The sequence below is a fragment of the Bactrocera neohumeralis genome, chromosome 4 (assembly GCF_024586455.1).
Source record: "Bactrocera neohumeralis isolate Rockhampton chromosome 4, APGP_CSIRO_Bneo_wtdbg2-racon-allhic-juicebox.fasta_v2, whole genome shotgun sequence".
Lineage (NCBI taxonomy): Eukaryota > Metazoa > Arthropoda > Insecta > Diptera > Tephritidae > Bactrocera > Bactrocera neohumeralis.
The window spans coordinates 2,358,411-2,382,630 of NC_065921.1; the positions used below are offsets into that span (position 1 = coordinate 2,358,411).

General features: G+C 39.6%; 1 protein-coding gene across 5 annotated transcripts in view; it reads right to left on the bottom strand.

The window, feature by feature from the left end:
• LOC126756356 (uncharacterized) overlaps positions 1-24,220 on the bottom strand; it is a 36,532-nt gene that overhangs the window by 11,785 nt on the left and 527 nt on the right. For 4 of the 5 annotated variants that reach the window (XM_050469356.1, XM_050469357.1, XM_050469359.1 and 1 more), the window contains exon 2: positions 16,400-16,814. In XM_050469356.1, the coding sequence (XP_050325313.1) occupies positions 16,400-16,517 (118 nt within the window). In that variant the 5' untranslated portion in view covers positions 16,518-16,814. The remainder of the gene's footprint in view (positions 1-16,399; positions 16,815-24,220) is intronic. The other variant, XM_050469361.1, reaches the window with a different exon arrangement.

The following is a 24,220-nucleotide window of genomic DNA, read 5'->3' on the forward strand; positions in this document are numbered from 1 at the left end:
AAGTTGCAATTGGAGAACCTTTGGTTTGATAATATAATTAATTATTATGTAAACGTTGTTCTTGCGTATATCTTTCCATGATGAAATTGTAAGCATTACTGAATACAACGACAAATAAATTAAAGATGATGACATCTTAAAAATGGCCAAAACGGCACTTATAAATCAAATCATCCCTATTGGAAGACCTGTTACTGCATTGTTATGAACAGAAAAGTTGAAGGAAGAATAAAGCTCGTATTATAAATACCTCATTTGAATTCATTACAAGGGGGTATATGATTGCGAATGCGATATAAGAAGCTTCGATATTGCTAACCTAAATTCCGGTTATTGAGTAATAAGTAAGGTTTCATATTTATTTTTGCCTAGCTTTCCTTGGTGTAAAGCGACAAACTTCATTCGTAATTTCTATCTCTTCAATGGGGTCGACACTTATGTAAAGCAAACAAACTACTATCACACACCCTGCAACGGTCAGGAGGCCTTTGAAGTTTGAGTGAGTGGCTTTTGCTGAGATTCTGTTGGATAATCTTTGAATTCTTTATCAGATGCCCTTAGAGCTACATATGTACTTATATGCAATGTACACATGCTTGAGAAATAATAAGACACGCAGAAGTAACAAGCTGCTCACTTGTGACACGCTCACATACACCTACACTTGCGTGCAAAACTAAGCATTATATATTGTATAAAGCTAAGTACTCCGTTTTCTGTCTCATTTGATATTGTCACAATGAATATGCAACATGTGTATATAAGTATCTATGTTTGTATGTATGTATGTTTGTATGTATGTATGAAGTAGTAGTAGTAGTATGAATAGAAACACGCTTGATTGTGTGTGCGTGTGTGTGTTGCTGCACATATCCTTAAGGCCAGACGGATTGACCATTCTGAGCCAATTTGATTTCACTATATACACTCCATCCATACACAAATATGCATTCAGCTGCGTTTGTAAGTGTGTGTGTGTGTGTTGTGTGCATACGACTATGAACCATACAATATTTTATTTGCTTAGCATTCGAGCCGCAGCTGCAATTCTTGTCATTGTCTTTCCCATTTAACTTTTACTCTTTTTTCCAATTTATTTTCTTTCGCTCCTTTTTTCCACTTTTATTTCTATTTTTGTTTTCATTTTCCATTTTCTCTATTATATTTCTTTTCTGCTTACAGCGTGCGCACTGTTGTTGCAGTTGTTGCTGTAGCATTTTAGTTTTTGCCAGTTTAAAAAGTTCGCCGCTGCTGCAACAACAGCAACAACAACAAAAAGTACAGAGTCTCACTATAAATCAACAAATGTTGGCATTGCAATGCTAGAAAAAAGGGAAAAAGCGAAACAGTGAGCACACAAAAATTGAACAACTCACACACCACACTCACACTCACACGCCTGCGTACACACACGGCATGGCATCCTTGGCAATTCTTCCCTTGTATCCTGGCATGGATATCGCACGCTGCCGGCCAGTTTACACAGCATGGAAAGCTCGATTGCGTCTTTCTGCGTACGGACACACAGCACACACACATAAATGCGTTCTAACAAACACACAGACACATGTGTGTATGTGTGTAGTTATTTGCTCGCGCCCAGCGTATTTATTTGCGTGTGGTATTTGTAAAGTATGTGCAGGATGTATAAATATGCGCATATTCGGAGCGGCCTGCATCGGTCATCGGTCGTTTGGTGGCTGCGTTACTGCGTTACTGCATCTATGCAACAACAGCAACAGCCTGGTGCAAACGAGCCGCGCCGCATTCCAGCACCGTTCACCTGCCGCCGCTGCGTGCGCACCGAATTGTTGCTGGCCGCGTGCTGCGGTTGCCAGCCTTTTTATAGACATTCGAACACATATTTGCTCAACTTGCCATTAATTTTTGAAATGCATCGAAAATTGAAAACAGCAGGAAAAGGCTGTAAAGCATTTCCGTGTATTCATACAGCACGAGTATAAACACTACGTTGCGTTGCATTGCGTTGCGATGCGTTGCTCGGCAATGAATTGCACGGATATAAGTCCCAGCAGGCTCTACGCGCCATTCATTCATTCCTTTCTTCATGATTTGTTCATATACTTTATTGATAATTCGCTCAAGCCTCCCTTTCTCGTTTTATTTACTTCTCTGAGTTGTTGTTCGTGTTGTTATTTTTTGGCTCGCATGCTGGTATGCCGACCAGGCACGAGTCTGGCATGTGTATTTGGATTCGCATATGCAGTGATGCTGTTTTATTAACTTCCCGAATCAATGTGATATGCGTGCAGTTAAACATTAGGTGTGTACATTTTTTATACGTCCGGAGAAAATGTAGCATGAAGTTTCCAATTAAACATAGACGAAAACTATTTTGATTCGTTTTCATATTGCAGTTCTCCTCGCCACAGGCAATAGCAACGCCGCCATCTAGCGGTGTCAAGCAATTTGTACTTTTTGAGCTCTTGTAGTAATATGTCTTATTTTTTCGGTTTTCATTTTCTAAATTCATTCAAACATTTTTACATTCGAAAAGCGGAGCACATGATGCTTTAGCCGTGCATTGAATCAACATGTACATCGCAAAAATCAACCCTTGATTGTAATGCTGCCTTATCATAGTATGATATTATTGTTCAGAGCATTACGCTCTACCCTAATGTTTGAGCAGATGTTTATGTATGGATTTTTTGATTTAAGTAGTTCTTTAGTGATTTTATTTATCAACGTAAACTGATAAATAAACAATAATGCCATTAAATACAATTTGTGTCAATGCACTTTCATGAATATTATATTAAACATCAACTGCGAAGGTGTGAAGGTGTTATTCCTCAATTCTGACCACAAAAAATCCATCATCCAACTCACACAATAATGGAAATGCATAAATATTGCGGTTATTGTAGCCGACATTGGCACAAAAAATCATAAAAATAAAGAGTCTATCGAAGTGCTAAAAACTTGTAAGTTCCGTAAGATAACCTTCAAATGCTTTGCGGTCTTTCTCCACATCACATAAGTAGGAACCAACAAGTTCTCAGCTCAGCACGAATAGATAATTGACAAATCTATTGAAAGGTATGCCCCTGGTTGTCTAAAATAAGCCTCCATTAAAACAACTTTTCTATCCTAAATTACTGTTATAGACTACAGGAAGCTTTTAGAGACCTGGAATTGTCTAGGAAGCTTTCATTGATAACAGATGCAGACTTTGAAATTATAGGATCAATCACGAAGAAGAAGTATTTGATATTTTTCTTTTGGAAACTGCCAATAGAGTTATCATAGTTAGATCGGGTAGTCAAAAAAGTCTTTTCGAATTTCAAATCAAACTTCAACTTATCTTTTTTATATATATAATAATAAATAAATAAACAAATTTGTACCATTTTGGTCGACCTCTTTCTGCTAGAGACATTATTCCATCAGTGTAAAACTTTTTTGGTTTCTCGGCGAAAAACTTCGACAAGTAATTTTCACAGTCTTTTCTCAAATGGTAGATGCACCAAGACCTCCCAGTCAAGCCCTTCCATTTTTTTTTTCTAGTCATCAAATATGTGTCTGGTCTAGCGTTGACCCGATGGTAGACGAAGCCCTTTCTGTTGATCAGTTCTGACCGTTTTTCGACTGCTTGCTTCAATCTCATCAGTTGTTGAAAGTAAAATGTAGAATCAATCGTTCGTCCACGCTGGAAGAGCTCATAGTGGATGATTCCTTTCCAATCCCACCAAACAATCAGTATAATCTTTCGAGGCGTCAATCCTGGATTTGCGATCTTTTTCTAACATTATTGTCGTATTTGATTCACTTTTCGCCTCCTGTTACCTTTCGCTTCAGAAATGGTTCGATTTCTTTTCGTTTCAGTAAAGAATCGCAGACATTTCATGTGGTTTCATCGAGCTTCTTTTTGTAGCCAGCCTTGTTTAAATGGTTCAAACCCGTTTGATGATGAATGTTAAGTTCCTTAGTGATGTCATGCCTGCTTATGTGACGGTTCTGGTCAATTTTTTCCATAATTCCATCGACTTTTTCAACGATAGGTCGACCAGAGGTCGACAAAGTGCATCTTTTACATCAAAATTTCCAGAACGGAAGCTAGCGAACCATTGTTGCGCTAAACGAACTGATACAGCATCGTCTCCGCTGCGTGGCATTCTTCTCTTACTCTACTATGATATGACACAATGTGATTGGTAGCACTGGAGATATACTGCAACGACATCTATTGTGAACAGTCTTTTTCGACTACCCAATATAATTGTTCAGAGACAAGGACGGTTGTTTCAATGGGAAACTGTATTAAAATTGACTGCCCTTTAGCAGGTACCTTACGTCAACTATATGTTAGATTCTTATTTATAGACCTTATACTTATGTGACTGATATTATATTTACCTTTTCTGTTAAGGAATACTTTTGGTTTTAAAAGCTTTCAAGCTACTTATCTTTTAAAACCGTTATATAATTGCAAGACGCTTTCAAAATTGTTTCTTTATTTTAGAATTTTTCACAAGTCGTTTTAGTGTGAAACCTCAAAGAGCGGAATGCCCATATTTACAAGGACAATTCGTGGGCAACTAATTACAGGCGCGTGTTAAATGAATTGTCACTTTGGCGCTCTTCACATCATTTTAGATAATTTCGAACGCAAATAAGTCGCAAAATGAAATCAGGAGCCTCATTTGTCCACACCAATAAAGCGCTCGGACAGTTGTCAACGCCTGTCAGTCTCGGCATTCCGAAAGCTGTTATCCCCGCCTGCGCCACACTCCACAAAACTGTAAGCCCGTGTGAGTGCGCCACGGCAGCTGGAAAATTGCGCGATTGTTTGAAAGGACATTTCAACGCGTCGCAAATGCAAAATGGGGATGCGCGCCGCCATTGTGGTTGATTTTGTAACATTTCAAAGGATCCGCACAGCTGCTGGCCGTAGCAAACGCTGGGCGAGTATTTTTAGCACATCATCAGTCAGCGCGGCAGGCTGATGTACGGGTTTACTTATTTACCTTCCACAATCAAGTGAAATCGCATCCACACCCACACATTCGCAGTCGCGCGCTGCCATCTATTTAGGTATGTTAATAGGAAATGAGCTGCACCAGTAAAATTGCAAATCAATTACGCTTTATTCCACAACATTGAGTTAAAATACCGTCGCATCCTGCCAACACTTTTTACATCCACACACACACATGCGCACACACACATACGCATTCAATCAATATGTGGCAGTGCATTTACGATTTACGTACGTGCATTTGTGCATTTGTGCTTACGGAGAGCGACCTGTTTATGGTAACATAATTACGTTGAGGTCACGCATGATGGATACATTGCACACACCGGTGACCGCCAACGGAAATTATGCACAGCATTTCAGTGTGCGCGCATTTGGCGCATTTAACGGCTGTGTGTGTATTTAAAGGTGATGTTTAAATACACATTGGCTTATATGCGAGGGCTGGAAGCCCCGATACGACATTATTTGGCATTGCACCTAGTGACTCAAGTTTTTCACAATAAAAGGGACTTATGCGGCGGTAAGACCATTTTGTAAGTAACATGGCTCTGTACGTTATTGTTGTTGTAGCGACTGAGATATTCCTGAAGAAATTTCGAGGTATGGTGCCGAGTTAGCAATCCTTAGCCAGCTAAAAATCCGGCTCCATTCCGGTTACATAAACCCAACGTCGTGAGAACAGACTTTATAGACTCGTCCGCTCGCTTTAATTCACATTCCAAATTGAATCAAAAGACAATCGGTTTTTTGACCCCACTGAAGACTGAAATCGATTCGGTAAACGGGTTCAATGTTTAGCTCCGTTAACCAAAGGATGCTTTGCTGCTTTTGGCTGCTGGAGAAACCCGAACATTCGGTTAAAATGTGTGCGCATTTCCACCCACTCATATTTCGAATGCAAATACCTGCAAGCACGCCTGAATACGAGTATTTGACGTGGCGTGTCGCCGTGTAGCGCTGACTGCTTGACTGTCTGTTTACCTCCGCTTTTCATTACGAACATAAGCGGCATACGAATTAAATTGGGATTTTACGAGTTCCATATTTGCGCAGCGTTGCCATACGTTCGAGTTCCGATTGCAGATGAGACCTGGACGATGAGTGCACCTGCGTTCCGTTGGAGTATGAATAATGCATGTCATTCATTATAAAAATGCAGATGATTATGTGGAATGTGCGAAAAAGGCTGTTGAACACTTGCTGTTGTTGGTATTACAAACATATGTATGTACATATGTTTTTTGTATTTGCGATGTTCGGCCTTCACGCGATGCTATAATATTTATTTTTCAATTCGTGGCTGTGGTTTTCGGCAGAAAAGTTCCAATTTAATTTTAATAAATAACTACATTGCTCATATGAACCCCCATCCACAGTTATATGTGGTAGTTGTACTATGTGTATGTACAGTTGTGTGACAAGAATAGTTAATTGCGCTTAAAAGTTCAAATTATGAAGCATTGCAACACTGTCCAAATCAGATTTTGTTTAGGCCGGTGCATGTTCAGGTAAAAAGAAATTTATTTAAAGATGATGTTACGTTGACTTCCCGATTAAATTTTCCAATTTTTTTTTTGTTTGAATGGCAAGAGCAATGACAATTATAAATTATTTTGAATGCTTAAAATTTAAATCAATGAACTTAAAAGTATTTTAAAAGATTACCGGTTCACCATACCAGTAGTTCAATTGGAACTTTCAGCAATGTATTAAAGGAGGGCTTTTGCCTTTATCCTTAAAGGTGGTTAGGCCTCAAACGCTTATTCAGACTATTAAAATGGTGAATATAACTCTATGGTAAAGACTTTCTGAAGTAATGAAATACTAAAAGTCGTCAAACAAATGGTAGAATTCACAAGTACTGCATCATCTCCCTAATGCGTCCGGAGGTTCTATAATACCCAGTTTTCAGTTGCATATGCAGGAAAATATTTTTATACCCTCAGCAGGGTATATTAAGTTGGCTACGAAGTTTATAATATACTTATAAATGATTACCATAACGAGCTGAGTCTATTCGCCTGTAACTAAGCGAACTAATCCCTCAATTTTTGATATATCGCTCTGAAGTTTAGTACATTTAGAGTTGGTCATTTGCTGGAACCGCCGATATTGGAAAAGTGTAGCATACAAAGCTGTCATACAAACTGACCGATCAAACTCAGGTATTTGCACGAAAAACTTTTTTGTTTGGCAAGATATCTTCCCGAAATCCAAACAGGTTATTATCTAAGACATTGCTACGGTTTCCAAACAAATTATTAAGTATTGAATAGATTTCAACTGAGTTTGCTGGTTTGAAAACCAATGAAATGGAAAATCTTATTGACTGCTTGACAGATACATTCAAAGGCATTTTGAATAATGACAACGTCGTGCGCCTTTGGAAGCTCAATGGTGAACTTGATCACTGGCAGTGCCATTGGGAGCAGAAGCAAAAGTCAAAAGACAACAAGTTAGCGATTACTGCATTGGAAACGTTGAAAAAATGCGATGTAGACCTATGCCCCATAATTCATAGTTTTCTTCGCATATTCTGCACGCTTCCAGTGACGAATGCGAGCTCTGAACGCTCTTTTCAACACTTCGCCGCAGGAAAACGTAGCTGAGGACGAATATGCTTCAAGAAAGATTCACCGGCCGCACACACGCATTATGACATTGAAGTCAATGTAGAAGAAGTTCTCGAAAGATTTTCAAAATTTGGCCCACATCGTTCTGTTTTGAGAAATTTTTCTAATCAATACACGAACTGACTACTGTATTATACATACATTGCAATGAAGTATGTCACCCGCACGTCTACGATTTAGTAGGATTTGATATTAGAACGTCGATTTGAAAATTGTCTACCATGATATTAAACGATATATACACTAATATATTTAATATAATAATCTTAATGTATCAAGCAAATGTTCATTTCCCCACAAAAACTATTTCTGGATCCGCCAATGGTGTTAAGGTGTTCAAAAAAAGGAGTCGATGAAATATTATATTTATGAACATATCTATTATTGACCTGAGTAAATCACAATCAAACTAATTAAAATTGGTCGGATGCAGTTGATAAGAAATGTACTGAGGTTAACTTGTCGCAAATTCTCGTTTCTCACTTGTGTCAACTGACCCTCTCATGGAACAAAAAAGCGGTTGTATGACTACCTTTGTCTTCCACAATCAACAAATCAATAATACTGCATTAACAACAAAAATTGATTGAAACGCAGGTGAATAAACTAAAATTACTAAAGACGAGTAAGATATTTTCATGGATGTTTGAAAAAACTTTACTGATTTATTTAGAAAACTCCATGCAAAATCCTCGAACTCATAATCCAGCCAAATCAACACGCAAACATTCGCAGAAACACATTCGCAACACTTTTCCACGAACAGTAACGTTCCGTAACTGCAATGCCGTCTTTACAAACAGCAGAGCGCAGCAGCATCTCATTTGAACCCATTTTCCGAGCTCGTCATATTTATGAGTGTTTGCATGCCCTTCGCAAAGTGGAAAATATTCTACTAATCCATTTCGCCTAATTAGTTAATTTATATTAAAATTCATGACAATGTTAAAGCACTAATGTGCTGGGCTGCGACGTGAAGGAAAACGAGCGCCACAAAGCCGGCTCAGCACGGCACAGCATAACATTAGCGAAGCACAAGGCCGGGGCTGGCGGCGGTTGTTTTGAAGAAAACATCAAGTGTTTACTCGGTTAACCAGAAAATTCATCTCGGCGCTAAGTGATTTAGTTACAATTTTCCACCAGTGTCGTGTTCTCGATGGCGCACAGTTTCCGGACGGAAGGTTGCAGCATCCAGCGGCTTTTCGCCACTTGTCCTCTCGTTTCGACACTTCGGCTATGGCTATGTGCATTGTCAACTTTTAATGAATATTGCAGCAGTTAACTGTGTCTTAAATAAGCCGATGAATGCGCTCCGCCTCAACGACTCCCCATGAGCCCAGCAAAGGAACTCTGTGTAAGTAAGTCAGCACAAAGTATAGCCGGCCGCACCATCCTCGTCAGCGCTCGCTGCCAGCTCCACGCTCAGCCGTATTCTCGATACGGAAAGTTCGCCGCAAAACCACAACTGGATATGGTAGGCCACGGCGACGCTCTGAAGTGTTCGCCGGGAAGTGACTGCAGCACGGCTTGTGCTCGTGCGTGTGTGTGTGTGTGCGTGTGGTAATTTCAATGTGCAAAATATTGAGAAGCGCTAATTATAAATGCATGTAAATGTGAATGTATTAATTTTAAATGAATGTAGATTTTGATATGGCGTAAAGAACAGCAACCGAACTATTTTAATGTTGACACGTTTCTGCTGGATCTGCAGCTTTTCTCATTTAAATTCAACCGAGGCAAGCACTTGGGGTTAAGGTCGTGTGCGGTCCTCCGAGAAAACTTTAAGCTTTATCATTGCATAAGTTATTTTCGGATACATGACACTCTGCAGCTGTTGAGGGGAAGAAAGATGGCCACACATTTAGCCATTCACAAAGTTTTCAGATGGTGATTATTCAGGCGTTAACAAAAAAACTTTGGAGACTATTTATTGTTATATAAGAATACTAGTTTTCGCAAGGTTGAACAGCGTTAGCATTATTCAGGCTTATAATAGTCCCTGACCTCCAGACATTAACAAATGTTTAAAATATGAAAAATTTTTCGGTCCAATGGAGAGATAAAGGGGTAAATATATGAAATAATTATGAATTCTATGCGAAAAGAGCATACAGGGTTTTGGCCTCCTTCTGCGTCGATGCAACGCTGCCAGCGCGATTTCCAAGCATTGAAGGCGTCACGGAAGGCATTCTCAGAAATAGCCTCAGAGCCGAGGTGCATGCTGCTTGGATCCCCTCTGTCGTCTCAAAATGCTTGCCTTTCATCTGCCTTTTCAGGCAAGGAAACAAAAAAGTTCGGGGAGAACCACTAGGCTGTGGAGCAGCTGCGGAAGAGTTGGTATGCCGGCCTTGGTTAGATAGCTGTTCACAAGAAAGGCAGTGTGAGCAGGGCATTGTCGTGGTGCAACTTCCAATCGGCTGCGATGGATTGTCAGACCCGATTGACCCTTCTTTTGAGTCTCATAGGGATTTCCACGTAAAACTTGGCGTTTGTCCAAGAGGAACAAATTTATGGTAGACGATGGTTTTGATGCCAAAAAAAGGCAATGAGTATCATTTTCACTTTGGATTTTCTCATTCATCAGCGACCTTTTCCCAGCCCTCCAAAAAGGCCTGATGACCCCGAAAAACACCACTTCTTGCTAAAGCAACATCTGGGTAAGCCTACTTGATCATATCATACTTCTCTGTCGTATATTTACCGAGTTTTACACAGAATTTAATCGCGTACCTCTGCTCTAACGAACGCTGCATTTTCGACTTGCACCACTCCGAAGTACAGTCGCGGCGGAAGAAAATAAGTCCTAATACTTTTCGGACAAACCTTGTAGATTCAAGAAGTCACACGAAAGGGAGTCGCCTTGTCTGAAACCTCGTTTGGTATCGAACGGCTCTTTCCCGATCCTGACGGAGCTTTTGGTATTGCTCAACGTCAGCTTACACAGCCGTTTTAGTTTTGCGGGGATACCAAATTCAGACGCAGCTCCTTTTCGAGGTATGTATCGTTCCTCTTTTTACGGGTATTTTCCAAGACTTGGTGAATGGTGAATATCTGGTCAGTTGTTGATTTCCGAGGTCTAAAAGCACACTGATAAGGTCCAATCAGTTTGTTGACGGTGGGCTTTAGTCTTTCACATAATACGCTCGATAGAACCTTATTCGCAATGTTGAGAAGGCTTATCCTACGGTAATTGGCGCAGAATGTGGGGTCTCCCTTTTGGTGGATTGTGCAAAGCACACTGAAATTCCAATCGTCGGGCAAGCTTTCGTACGACCTTATTCTACAAAGAAACTAATGCATGTGCCTAATCAGTTCTTCGTCGCCATATTCGAATAGCTCGGCCGGCAATCCATCGACCCCCGCCGCTTTGTTGTTCTTCAGACGCGTAATTGAGTATTCTATTGGCTATTTATTGAAGTCACTCTTTTAGTTCTAAATTCAATTGTTTAAATTTTGGTATTTTAAAATTCTGAAGTTTAAATAAAAAAATCCACAAAAAAGGCTTTAAACGCCAACCTAATCAAAGTGGCTAGTTAAAAGTAATTAGTTGGCCATACTGCTGTTTTCATTTTGTTCACACACACATACACATGTAATACTGCGAGTGCAAGAATGTACAAGTTTAGAACTGTGGCAATTGTTACAACTCGTTGTCCGAATTCGAGTCATTATTACACTCTAATTACTGTGGAGTAAATTCGCATATGAGTGCGCTAGTCATACACACACACATACATACATTTATGCATGGGCAACTGGGCTCAGTAATACAAATCCTGCATTTTTACTAGCGCCCAACAACAAGGTAGAAGCAACAAGGCCAAACCAAGGGTTTCGGTCAAAAACTAGACCAAAAACGAATTTTGATGAGTTATTGATAAATTTAAGATTTCATACATACAGAAATACATCGAATCAAATACGGCTGATCTACGAAAAACTTGTCCTAAAAATTAAAAAAATATGAAGACTCAGCTCATATTTGCCAGACAGCATTTCTGACAGCTTAGACACGGACTAGTGCCGGGGCAAAAACGAGCGGTTCTTCAGCCTTTTTGGCGCTTCTTTTTGTCACGTTGTCCGTTGGTCGACGCCGACAAAGCCCAACAATGGCTGCAGTGTTAACAATACTAACTACATCACTGCACCAGATACATGCAACAAAAATGCACAAGCGTCTACATAGGTGTTGCTTTAATAGCAGTGGCAATATCAGCGGCAAAGCCGTTAGCAAAGCACTCCAGCAGTCAAGCACAGCTCTAATGTGGGCCGACGTCCACACAATGCCGGCGGAAACAAGGAGGGAAACGAGCGCAGGTAAATACCTGCATACCTCACCACACACATACACACACACATACAAGCATTTACAAGCGAGGCGATTGCAAAAATGAGCAAATGAAAAGCATAAAGTGAAAATTGTACTGCAAACTCAATTCGAACCTGGTGGTAATACGAAATGCAAGCACATAAATACATGTGCAAACACACACATGCACACACACATATCTATATGCATTTGCGTGTAAGGCGGTGTTTGCGTTCGTATGTAAATATCAATGCACTTAAATGCTTCTCAAGCACATACATACATACATATGAATACAGGCATGTGCATGTGTGTGTGTGTATGTGCGTGCGTGCTCACTAAGTACCGTAATATGTGCGCTGATGGCTTTTCAGCTTGTGGTTTCACTCTCTAAAGTGTGGCGACCGTTGCCGATCCTCAATAGCCCCGAAGGTGTGAACCACCCAGATACCTTCTTGACTTCCGAGCCAAGAAGGGTGCTTACAGAAACAAGTGCCAAACACATATGTACATACATATAAGCATGTGGAAGTGTATGTAATTATGTGGCATCCGGATTTGCTCGCATTCATATGCACAGATATGTAGGTGTTCCGAGCGTGGCTCTCCGAGACGTTGCAAGCCATGCAAAACAACAAAAATTAAACGATTTTCAATTAATTAAACTAAATGGAATTCGATGGTTACAGTCATTGATTTTCGAAAAGTAACTGGGGATGATGATTGCAGTGAAAACAAATTAATACATGTGAATTGAAAGCAAAGCAAATGCCAAGCCAAAGCGATGAAGCCTGCAGGCGATGGCACTGACGAGTGCACATAAGCTCAGCCGCTCACATTCATGCCTACCGACGCATTAGGGTGCAAATTTCTTCGTGAAAATTTCTGAACTAACATATTTGTGACATAAAGCACCTGAGGACTCAAGCGAAGATCATATAGTTATGAAGCAGCAGGTCAGTCAAGCAGCTGGTGAGACCAATTTGTCAACTTTGGTCACTATCAAAATTATTTATTGCGCATTTCTTGTTGTTATAACCAAATGCTTTTGTTTAAAAAAATTCTCCAAGAATCTGTAGCTTCCTTTGACCAATTGGAACATTATCCTGTTTTACCATAGTTTGAGAAAGCGAGTTATTTTCTTATTTGAACGCGAAGTTTGGAGATTAAAATGTTGCCTTGAAAAACATCTATGCAATATTTCGTGAGAGAACTTGACTGGGATCGGTTGGTTTGTATGGTTGCCAGTGAACGAGAGAAGGTTGGAAATCGATGGCAATTCTTCACGCTGCGCAAGGTGTGCGCGAAGATGGTCCCAAAAGTGCTCCCTGACGACCAGAAAATGCGGCGAGTGGAAGAGTGCCAAGAAAATTTTAACATGTGTGAAAATGACCCCCAATTTTTGAATAACGTAATCACAGGAGACGAGTCATAGATCTTTGAGTATGATCCCGAGACAAAACGGCAATCATTTTGAGACGACAGAGGGGATCCAAGCAGCATGCACCTCGGCTCTCAAGGCTTGGAAGAAAAATGCCTTCCGTGACGCTTTCTATGCTGGCAAATCGCGCTGGCAGCGCTGCATCGACGCAGAAGGAGCATATTTTGAATAAGAATTGCAACGATTGATTCAATATTTTTTTTTAAACGACTCAGTCCTATTACTTTCCGGACAAATCCTATATGGTAAGTTGTACGATATCGATGGTTCCGACAAATGAGCAGCTTCATAGGGAGATAAGAATGTGCACGAAATTTCAAAACGATATCTCAAAAACTAAGAAAGTAGTTCGCGTATAAACAAGCAGTTAAGCATGGATTTCCGAAATATCAAAAACATTCATACTGCTAACCTAAATTTCAGATATGTGCCACCCTAATAATAAATAACGCTTGTACAAACACTCATAATTATTTACTCCCGCATACACACATGCATACCACTCGAACGGCTAACCGGCAATTGAAATAGACTTTCGGATGCGCACGCTCAAATGCACGACGGTTCGACGGAAGGAGCCCTTTACAAATGCTTGAATTGAAAGATTTCAAAATGTATTCACGCTGCTAATAAATACAAGTGCGAGCAGCTTGGTGCATATTGTTTACGTTTTAACTGCACTTGTGGCATGCAAACACATTGAGGCAATCGATTTTAATTTAATTAATTGGCCAACCTTCTCGGCTATCTTGTTGTGCTAGCAAACGTTCGCACACACGCGTACATACATATGTAATATATATATATTTGCAAGTGTCAACATGCCACATATATATGTACATATAGTATATATAGATAGTATGTGCGAATCGCTGCATGAATGGCTGGTTTTGTCCTTTCATCTTCTATTTGGTGAGAAAAGCGAAAAGGCAACAGATCCTTTCATCCGCAGAGACGACATTATCACACATGCAACTTGCAACAAGCTCAAGCGTTTCATATTTTATTCTTTTTTATTTGTGAATGATGGCAACGCTTTTGTTTTTATTGTTTTTACGCTCTTTTGGCTCTTCTGGTTGCATTCCCCATGCCAATTAAATCCTGGCTCGCACACGCTCTAAATAAATCGAAAAGAAGAAGCCACTTCTCGTGCCACTGTCTGACAATTAGTCGCAGCTCAACGCATCAACACCGCACTCACACACACACATATAGCCCAGCACCTTCCTGCATTTATGCCTGCATTTGAGTGTGTGTGTGTGTGTGTGTGTCCGCGCATAAGCAGTTAACCGGCTGGCAGCGCAGCATGCGTGAGCACTTGCGCCAGTGCGGCAAACATTGCGTCAGTGTCCCTGTGGTAAGACCAGATGTTGAACTGGAAACCACAAAACCGGATTCAGTAGCTGTTTTCCGGCTGCAACTGCTGCTGCCTCCATTGGCGAATCTTGCAAATGCAAATTAATCACCAGCATTCTGGTTTCTTTTCAGCTACCAACAGCAGTCGGGCATTTGTCACCATTTGTTTGGCCAGAGTGTGCGTAAGCAGAGTCCTACCACCGTTACATTTGCTGAATTCTGAATATATTTACATAATATTTAAGAAATGTTGATATGCTCATTTAGCTCTCAAGTTTTATGCTGGCAAGAGCGTAAGAATTCAAACGTCGGACACTGGTGAATATCAGTGAGATGGCACCGAGCAAAGAATCTTAGAGAAGCTAATTTAGATGGTCTCCACGATCACCTCTAGAGAAGAAGGCTTTAAAAGCTCTCCTAAGTAAAACTTTGTGGTTCCATTGGATCCTCTCACAAATCCAGAGTACCAGAGGCTTGAATTGTTTTGAAGTTTTTAACTTCGAAAAAGTTGGATTTAACTTTACTCTTTTATTCTGAAAGCTGTTTGGATAGACTTTGTACTATCTCATTGCCATAACACTGAAATTTTGTATCTGTCAGAGAAGACATTGGCATTCAGAAGAAATTCGACTTCTTCTTCTGTTATGAATATTACATGTAGCTTAACTGTTTACTGATATCAGACAAAATTATGGCTTCATTGATTTTAAGGAACCACGTATTGTATAATTGGCTTTTTCAGTTCGGTCTTCGGCTATTTCACAATATACAGGGTTTGTCCGGAAAGTAATAGGACTGATTTTCTTCTGCCGCGACTGTACTTCGGAGCGTGCGCGTACCGACTAGATTCGGTAGAGGGCGTTCCTAGCTAACGAACGAGCGGCTGGTCAGTTATCTCCAAGCACCTGGACAAAGACGTTTGACATGATAAAGTAGGCTTACCCAGATGTTGCTTTAGCAAGAAGTGATGTGTTTCGGTGGCATCAATCCTTTTTGGTTGGCCGGGAGGTAGCTGATGAAGACCCGAAGAATGAGCAAATCCAAAATGAAAACGGTGCCCATTGTCTTTTTTGACAACAAAGGCATCGTCCCTCAAGAGACTCAAACGAAGGGTCATTTCGGGTCCGACGACAACGCCCCGGCTCACACCACCTTTCTTGTGAACAGCCTAACCAAAGCCAGCATTCCAACGCTTCCGCAGCCGCCCTACAGCCCAGATGTGGCCCCCCTGACTTTTTTGTTTCCTTGCCTGAAAAAGCCGATGAAAGGCAAGCGTTTTGAGACAACAGAGGGAATCCAAGCAGCATGCACCAGGCTATTCCAGAGAATGCCTTCCGTGACGCCTTCAATGCTTGGAAACCGCGTTGGCAGCGCTTCATCGACGCAGTAGGAGCCTATTTTGAAAGTTTTCAAAGATTTGTAACCATTGGTTCAATAAATTTTTTTAAATCTACTCAATTTTATTACTTTCCGGACAAACCCTGTATGTTTCGCATCACGCCACTTTCTTATATTACGAGGTGCAGTAGGGAAAAATAACAATAGGTTCGAGATAAGGAGCTGTAAGCTGCTGCCGGAAGTCTCACGTGTTCGACAGTTAGCGGTATAAATGTAAATCCAGTACAGAAGTATAGTATTATTACATAAGTACTTACCTATAGCATACACGGCTATCACAAAGTTATAGCCGGGGTTTTTGTTGTAGTTTTGCCGATCATTTCTCCGTCTTTCGTCGCTCCGGGCGATCAGTATATCGGCGATTGTGCGCAGCATATTGAAATAATTGTTTTTTTCACTTTGTAAGCAGCGCTGATTTGCCAGCTAAATATGAAGCTTAATTCAATTGTGTGTGTGCGCTAAAGTTTATCAAAACACTAGACCAGCTTCCGGATTACTAATTCACTTTTTCAATTGCACCTTTTTTTAATGGTGTTTATTCACTGTAATTTTGTTTTAGTTCAACTTAAACATTCAGTTATATTAACCGTTTTTGCTTTCGCCGCAGATAAGAGTTCGCCGCCGCGCTAATATCGTTTCTATGAATCCGCAGCGTGAAACTTTAAAATATTCCTGAAATATGGTAATTATTTCTAAATTATGACAAATCACAAAGAGGCAGCCACGCTGAAGTTCACCTGCGCAACTTAGAAACGATTGTTCGGAATAGAGTGGAATGACCTGCAGCCACCGCCGCCGCCCCCATTCATTTTCATTAGCGATACCACAAATTATGCGCGCACTTAGCGTTAGTTATTGTGGTCATTGCCGCGCCACCCACACACACACACACCCATATGTAAATATACACAGAGCTAAGTGCTTGCGTGTCTCGATACAGCGCAGAGTGGGTGGTGGCATGGAAGAAATATGATGATGAATTTCGAATTGCTTGCAAATGCAATCTTAAAAGGCGGCAACACTGCACATACACCGCTTTCAAAAATGTGCACTGAGTGGCGTGTGCAACACACGTTCACACAAACGTCAGCTCTCACGAAGGCAACATATCGGATGTGCATAACTATTTTCATATTTACAAACTGTTTACTTGTGTTTGTTTAGTTGCATAAATATTTATACATTGATGCAAATGGCAGAACTATTGGAATGCACACTTGTCTAGCATTTTTTATGGGCTTTGCAGTTTCAAGGTCAATAGAGATATTCACTCGAACAACTGAGACAACTCAAAGTTCAATTGTGTTGCACTGACGACTTCGAAATACAATTTTTAAGTCTTACGACACATTCGATCTCGCAAACAAAGCATCAACAAAAGCTTCTTTTTCAAAAAGGATGGTCAGAACCACGAACCATGCACCTGGCCGAGCATTCTCACTGTTTGCCTGTAAGGGAACTAGCTTCCTTACCTACTTAATTCACGTTGCATCTTTTCCAGTCTCAGTCGCTCTGGTCGACCTTTAGTTGAAAGGGTCGATGAAATTATTGAAAATATTGACCAGGACCACCACATAAGCAGCCATGACATCGCCAAGAAACTTAACATGAATTTTCTGTGAAAAATTTAATGGACCGAATTAACATTTGCGATTCCTTGTTAAAACGAAATGAATTCGAACCATTTCTGAAGCGAATGTTAACAGGAGACGAAAAGTGGATCAAATACGACAATAATGTGCGAAAAAGATCATGGTCCAAGCGTGGTAAAGCTCAACAAATGGTCGCAAAACCAAGAATGCCTTCTCCCCCCCTCTCTTACACAACCTGACAGCCTCCAAGCAGGCACTTAACATCGTTTACAGGAAGCCAGACAACATTTTCACTAACTCCGTCCCCCCTAAATAATGACCTGAGGTGAGAACAGAGTATATATAGTTAGTATCTATAGTTCAACAGACTTCTATTAATTAGGCAACTCCATGTTTGTCACAGGAAAATCAAAATCGAAAATATCAGTAAAAATTTTAAAGACAAAGATCTCAAGAATTTTTCATCTCGATGCTGGTCCACCCCACAATCAAAATGAGCGATATTTTGGGTAATTTTGACATCTGACTTAAGCGTTAGCTAAATCTTCGTGCGCAAAATCGCCATGAACGTTTGCAGCGCATCGTCATACATATTTGCCTTTTGAATGTTTATTTCATGGTAGGATTTTATATTTGTCACTTAATGTTAAATGCTGAACGTAAAAATCCTTTGGGGAACGCGCTTAGACGGTGTCAGCTGCCCAGTTACGTTTGCTTACTGCTTGCCTCGTGTATTCGCCAGTGATAATCGCAATCAAGGCAATCATCATTCGGACACTTTTAATACTTTTCCCTTATCCCTTTAAGCGGCGCGTTGGCATTTGTTGGCAGCAGAAAGTAGCTGTTGTGGCAACAAAATGTACTCGGACGTTGGTAGCTGATTTTTTTTGTTGCCTTTGTTTCGTCTGACTGCAGTTTTCAATTTGCTTTTTGGCTTGCGCTTTTTCCACCGATTTCACCGACTTCAGCAGCGCTCTCGAGCTTAGCAGTGGCGACAACAAAAGTTCAAAAACTCTGAAAGTTCCCAAGAGATCCATAGCGTTGGCCTTTTAGTCACTTCGGTATTTTGGTGGAAAATTGAAATTTATGTTTGTTTGTTTGTTTGTTTGTAAGTTTGCTTTTCATAAATGTGGTGGCTTGTGTGGCCGACAGCTTCGACCCAGCAATGCGTTCAACGGTTGCGAGACTAATGTGGTTACTACACCCTTTTATGCGGTGGCCGGTTTAAATGGTGTTTTGGAAGAAAACACTAAACATTTATGAGATTTTAAATTATTGAGGGAACCTTCCACGGATCTCTCATTCAATCTGGAAATATGTATTGTCGAATTCTTCAAATTGAAATAGCTTTCTTTGTAAGCTCTACTATTATTTCTCACTTATTTTTTGATATGCCAAAAGCAGCAATTCAGTGACAAGACCCCTCCTAAACTTGATTTCGAGACGCCTCTATTTGCTGGTTATTTGAAAATCGTTATACTAAAACTTTTCAGAAACTGTTTCTTTGCCGGAAAACCGCATTTGACTCAAAGAAGTCATCGTTTTTGCCATAAGGCTCTCAATTATTCAACATGTCCAAGCGTATATACGTGTTAATGCCTGAGAATATTGTATGTGTGTGTGTGTGAGTGGAAGACTTTCTCAAGTTTTGCTTCTTTAAAGTGCGAATTAGTTCTATGTGGCTAAGGAAAGTAATAAAGTTTGCTTTTGAACCTGAGAGAGATTGGCTGCTTTCCACGCACACTCACACATATACACACACGCAACCATTCGCACACAAGCAGACACAGTGCCATTGGTCAGTTATTTGTTAATTGCATTGCAAGGGATGCGGACCCTTTTTTAAACGGTAGCTGGTCATAAACCTGATTTTTTATGAGCGAACGCTTGAGATGTGAGCGTAACAGCGATTGTTGTTTTGGTGTGAGAAGCTATTTCGGAGCATTTTAATTACCCGAATTAGCGCTAATTTGAATTGTTGATCGCAAAGCGGCGACGCCGAACTTGACAGCGAATTGATACGCTTCTGAGTTTGCTGCTGTCAGGTGGGATGGGGACGGCCACAATAATTTTATTATCATTTTAAAAAATATAAATTAGAGTTTGTGGCAGCGGCTTTGTTCGTTTACAAATTTAGAGTAGTAAATCTGAGGCAGTTAAAATATTAATAAATATTTCTAACTAAATATTTGGAGTTCTCAAAAGTAAATTATATTGGGTAGTTGAAAAAGTCTTTTCGTATTTTGTCAATAGATGTTGTTGAAGTCGTATGGCTCCAGTACTGCCAATCACATTGCGCCAGTGTTAGAAATGTGATATTTTAAGCTTCTTTTAACCAAAAAAATTGAATTCGGGTAAGTTGAAAAAAGTTACAGCTGTTAAAAAATAAAATTTTTGAATTATTTTGAAATTTTTGTATAAAAAAGGAAAGAATGCCACGCAAGCCACCAATGAAATTTGTGAAGTTTACGGAGACGATGCTGTATCAGTTCGTGTAGCACAACAATGGTTCGCTCGCTCCCGTTCTGGAAATTTCGGTGTGAAAGATGCACCGCGCTCTAGTCGATCTATTGTTGAAAAAGTCGAATTATGGATCACATAAGCAGCCATGACATCACTGAGGAACTCAACATTCATCATGAAACGGTTTTGAACCATTTGAAAAAGGTTGGCTACAAAAAGGAGCTCGGTGTTTTGGTATCACATGAATTGTCTGTGAAAAATTCAATGGACCGAATTAACATCTTCGATTCTTTGCTGAAACGAAATGAAATGGAACCATTTCTGAAGCGAATGGTAACAGGAGACAAACAGTGGATCAAATACGACAATAATGTGCGAAAAATATCAGGATTGACGACTGGAAAAGTTATGCTGAGTGTTTGGTGGGATTGGACAGGAATCATCACTATGAGCTGATCCTGCCTGGTCGAACGATTGATTCTACATTTTACTGTCAACAACTGATGAGATTGAAGCATGCAATCGAAAAAAATGGTCAGAACTGATCAACAGAAAGGGCTTCATCTTCCATCAGGACAACGCTAGACCACACACATATTTGATGACTCGGCGAATTGCACCATCGGACTACCATTTGTTTCGATCAATGCAGAACTCCCATAATGGAGTAAAGTTGGCTTCAAGAGAAGTCTGTGAAAATTACTTGTCGCAGTTTTTCGCCGACAAACCAGAAAAGTTTTACATTGATGGAAAAATGTGTCTAGCGGAAAAATGGCAAAAAGTGGTCGACCAAAATGGTACATTAAGGTTCATTATAAATACAAAAAAAATAAGTTGAAGTTTGATTAGAAATACGAAAAGACTTTTTCGACTACCAAATATTTTGTAAGAAATGAAGAATTTCACACATTTGAGATTCACATACATACATATTTCGTACAATTTTGAAGAGGGTTGAGCTCGATTTATTTTGAAAATGAACCATGGCGGATGATTAACATTAGCAAAAACTAACGGAAATTCAGCAACGGCATAGTATACGGCGATGGACATACATATAAGTAATTTATCAACCGTGAATTATTTTAAAACTAAAATTTTTTATTTATTTATTCTGCCTATTTATTACTGTTATGAAGTTTATAGCCCTGCACAAACCGCTTCCTTTCTATCAAATTTTTTAGGTAGCAATTTTATAGCGCTAAATGTTGATTTGATGTGAAATTTTTAATAATGAAATCAAATTATATTAATTAAATGAAAATTAATGCTTTTTTAAATTTATAATTGATAAACTTAAGGAATAAATAACCGACTTTTTAATTTGAAGACCAAGTGCGCTATTTACGTGTCCATGGCTGTATACATATGTATAAAGCAGTATTGCACGTGTATTCAATCTGATAAGCTCATTTCAATCAATGAAGCAAAAATATGTCAACAGCCCTTTTTTGAACTTATTGGTCCACCGTGTGGTCGCAAAACAATAATATCGACTTTTCCTGAGGGTATTTGCTTTAAAACCAGAAGATTAATTATTTACGGAGCCACACGACTTTTTAGTTATCTATAGGGCTGAAGTGCGAACAAGTTGCTCTCATAATTTATGAAGAAAAGCAAATGCCAAATCTGCCTTGACCTGTCACTTGTGGCTGAAAGCAGTTAGACAGTTTGCCCTTTGGAATATTTTCACTAGGCCGCCGACGTTATTTGGCTCGATGCTAATAAAATTTGTGCAAATGTGAAAACTTAATTACAACTTTATGAATGCTCATTAAAACTGCGGTCAAAGCGCAGATTCGGCTTTTTTCCGACGTAGTTTCATTAATTCAAAATAGGCGTCGCCACCGCTAATACTCGCACTTACACTACACACACATATGTATATGTATGTGCACGTGCATATCGAATGTCTTGCCATTTAGAAACCTGACTGTTCGACACAAGCCAGTTGTTTTTATGCCAACGTATTTTTACAAACTCTTCTACTATGTGTTCTCGTATTTATGAATAATTTTCCGCCAACATTTCAGTTATCAGCATGCACTTTTGAGTGTTTCGCCTATTTACATATTTACATAACTGGTTCATATCACACTTGATTATCATTTATGCCGGCGCGTCCGTGCTTTACAACCAGTTTAAACTAACTTGGTGTGCGCAATACAGATGGCATACAAGTAAGTGGTTGAGCGGGTCAGTGTGAGTGATGCTATCGACTATCCAGCCGGGCATGTTTTTATTTTCTTAACTATTACAGTGGAGCCTACAGATTTTTTGCGCTGAATTCAATTGTTTATGAACCCCCTAACGACCAGTGAGAACAGTAAGACGAAATGGACTGCTAACTGTTTTTTTCTGGAAGTAGTGATGTTCTAAGCGATATAAATTTTTACATTGACTTCGATTAACTTCTTCGAGAAAATATGGGATATATGGAAAATATGTGGGAAATATAATCAAAAACTCTACTAAGGAGACCACTAATATTCTTGGTTTACCTTTTTATATTAAATTGTTGAAGGTAAATAAAATAACTCATAGCAAACCGTGTCATGGTTGGTGCAAATATATTTTTTCGAAAGCTGGTACTTAATAAAAATATGTTTTTTTTCGAATAAGTAATATTGGGTCTTTCGTATTTTGTCAATAGATGTCGTTGCAGTCGAAAAAAATTACGAGTCAGTGACAATTGGTTTGACAGTTACGTCAATAAAAATAACTTATCTCACACAGTAAAAAACACTCATTGTTTTGCTATGTCCGGTCCCAATCCAGCCAACATTCGGTTAATGAGTGATATTTGAAGAACATACAGTTCTGCTTCGTGCAGAACATGCGTAACCTGTTGAGTAATATACTATACATAGGGGCTTATTAAACCAACGAACTGAGACCTATTATGAAGTAAAAACTAAGTCAACTAATGATAAGACATTTTATAGCGTTTTGGATTAAAAAATGCGGCGAACGAATGATAAATATTACTTAAGGTCTTGACGGCGAATACCGGCAAAAGAACGCACTTTGAGCACTACAAACTTTGAAAAATCGAGAAATTAAGCTCGGCTGCTCCTTCTGCTAGGTTGTGTTGTTTAAGTAGACTCAAAGGCCTGAAAGCTTGCAATGTAATACATGCTGACCGCAGAAAGAGAGAGCTATCAGATTGAAGCATTATCTCTGGCTGGGGTGGTCTCCAATAAATTGCTTTGTGGAGAAATATTCATAAAGCATTTCTTTGTTATTTCGTAGAATTTTATATTATCTTAACTTATGAAGTCCATTGAACTCATTGAAGGCAGCTGCTTTTTTTGTAGACTAAAACATAGCTGTTTTTATAATTTTTGAGATTTATTTTTTTCTGCCAACTCATTGGGGATTGGGGAACTCTTTCCTAGCGGCCACCTACGCACATTTTTCGTTCGTTCGCGGTCTGATTTTCAATATTCTTAGCCTCATATGCTCCAAAGGCCATTTTAATAAGTCGAAGAAATTGGCAGCCCCAATGCATTTGACGTGCACACGATGCAGAATGAACTTTGAGCCTAAAAACAAATCAATTTATTTTCTTTAAAATTTGCAAACAAATTGCGAGGAACGAACTCTTAACTGCCTTCAAGAATATAAAAATAAAAAAGAATATTAAAAAAACAAAAACAATTCAAATGCGCATAACTGAACGTGTGTGTATGAGTCGACTGTATCAATTTGTGGATATTCACGGCACATTCCGAAATCACAAACAGCAAACAAAACTACGCGGCGTGTCAACAGACGCGCCCCCACAAAAAACGCGGGACTTCGCCGCGCTCAGCAATAAAGTGTTTACGAAATTTTGATTATGATTGGTCTGCCGACATATTTGCGTCAAATATGAGCAACAAAATACCTCAATCACACACACATTTTTTGGCATCCATACTCGCCACGGCGGCGAAAACCTTGATGCACTTTCCCATGAACACTCGCACGTATGCAGCTGTGCACGCGACTGTATTTGCACTTGCTCAAACACTAAAAATA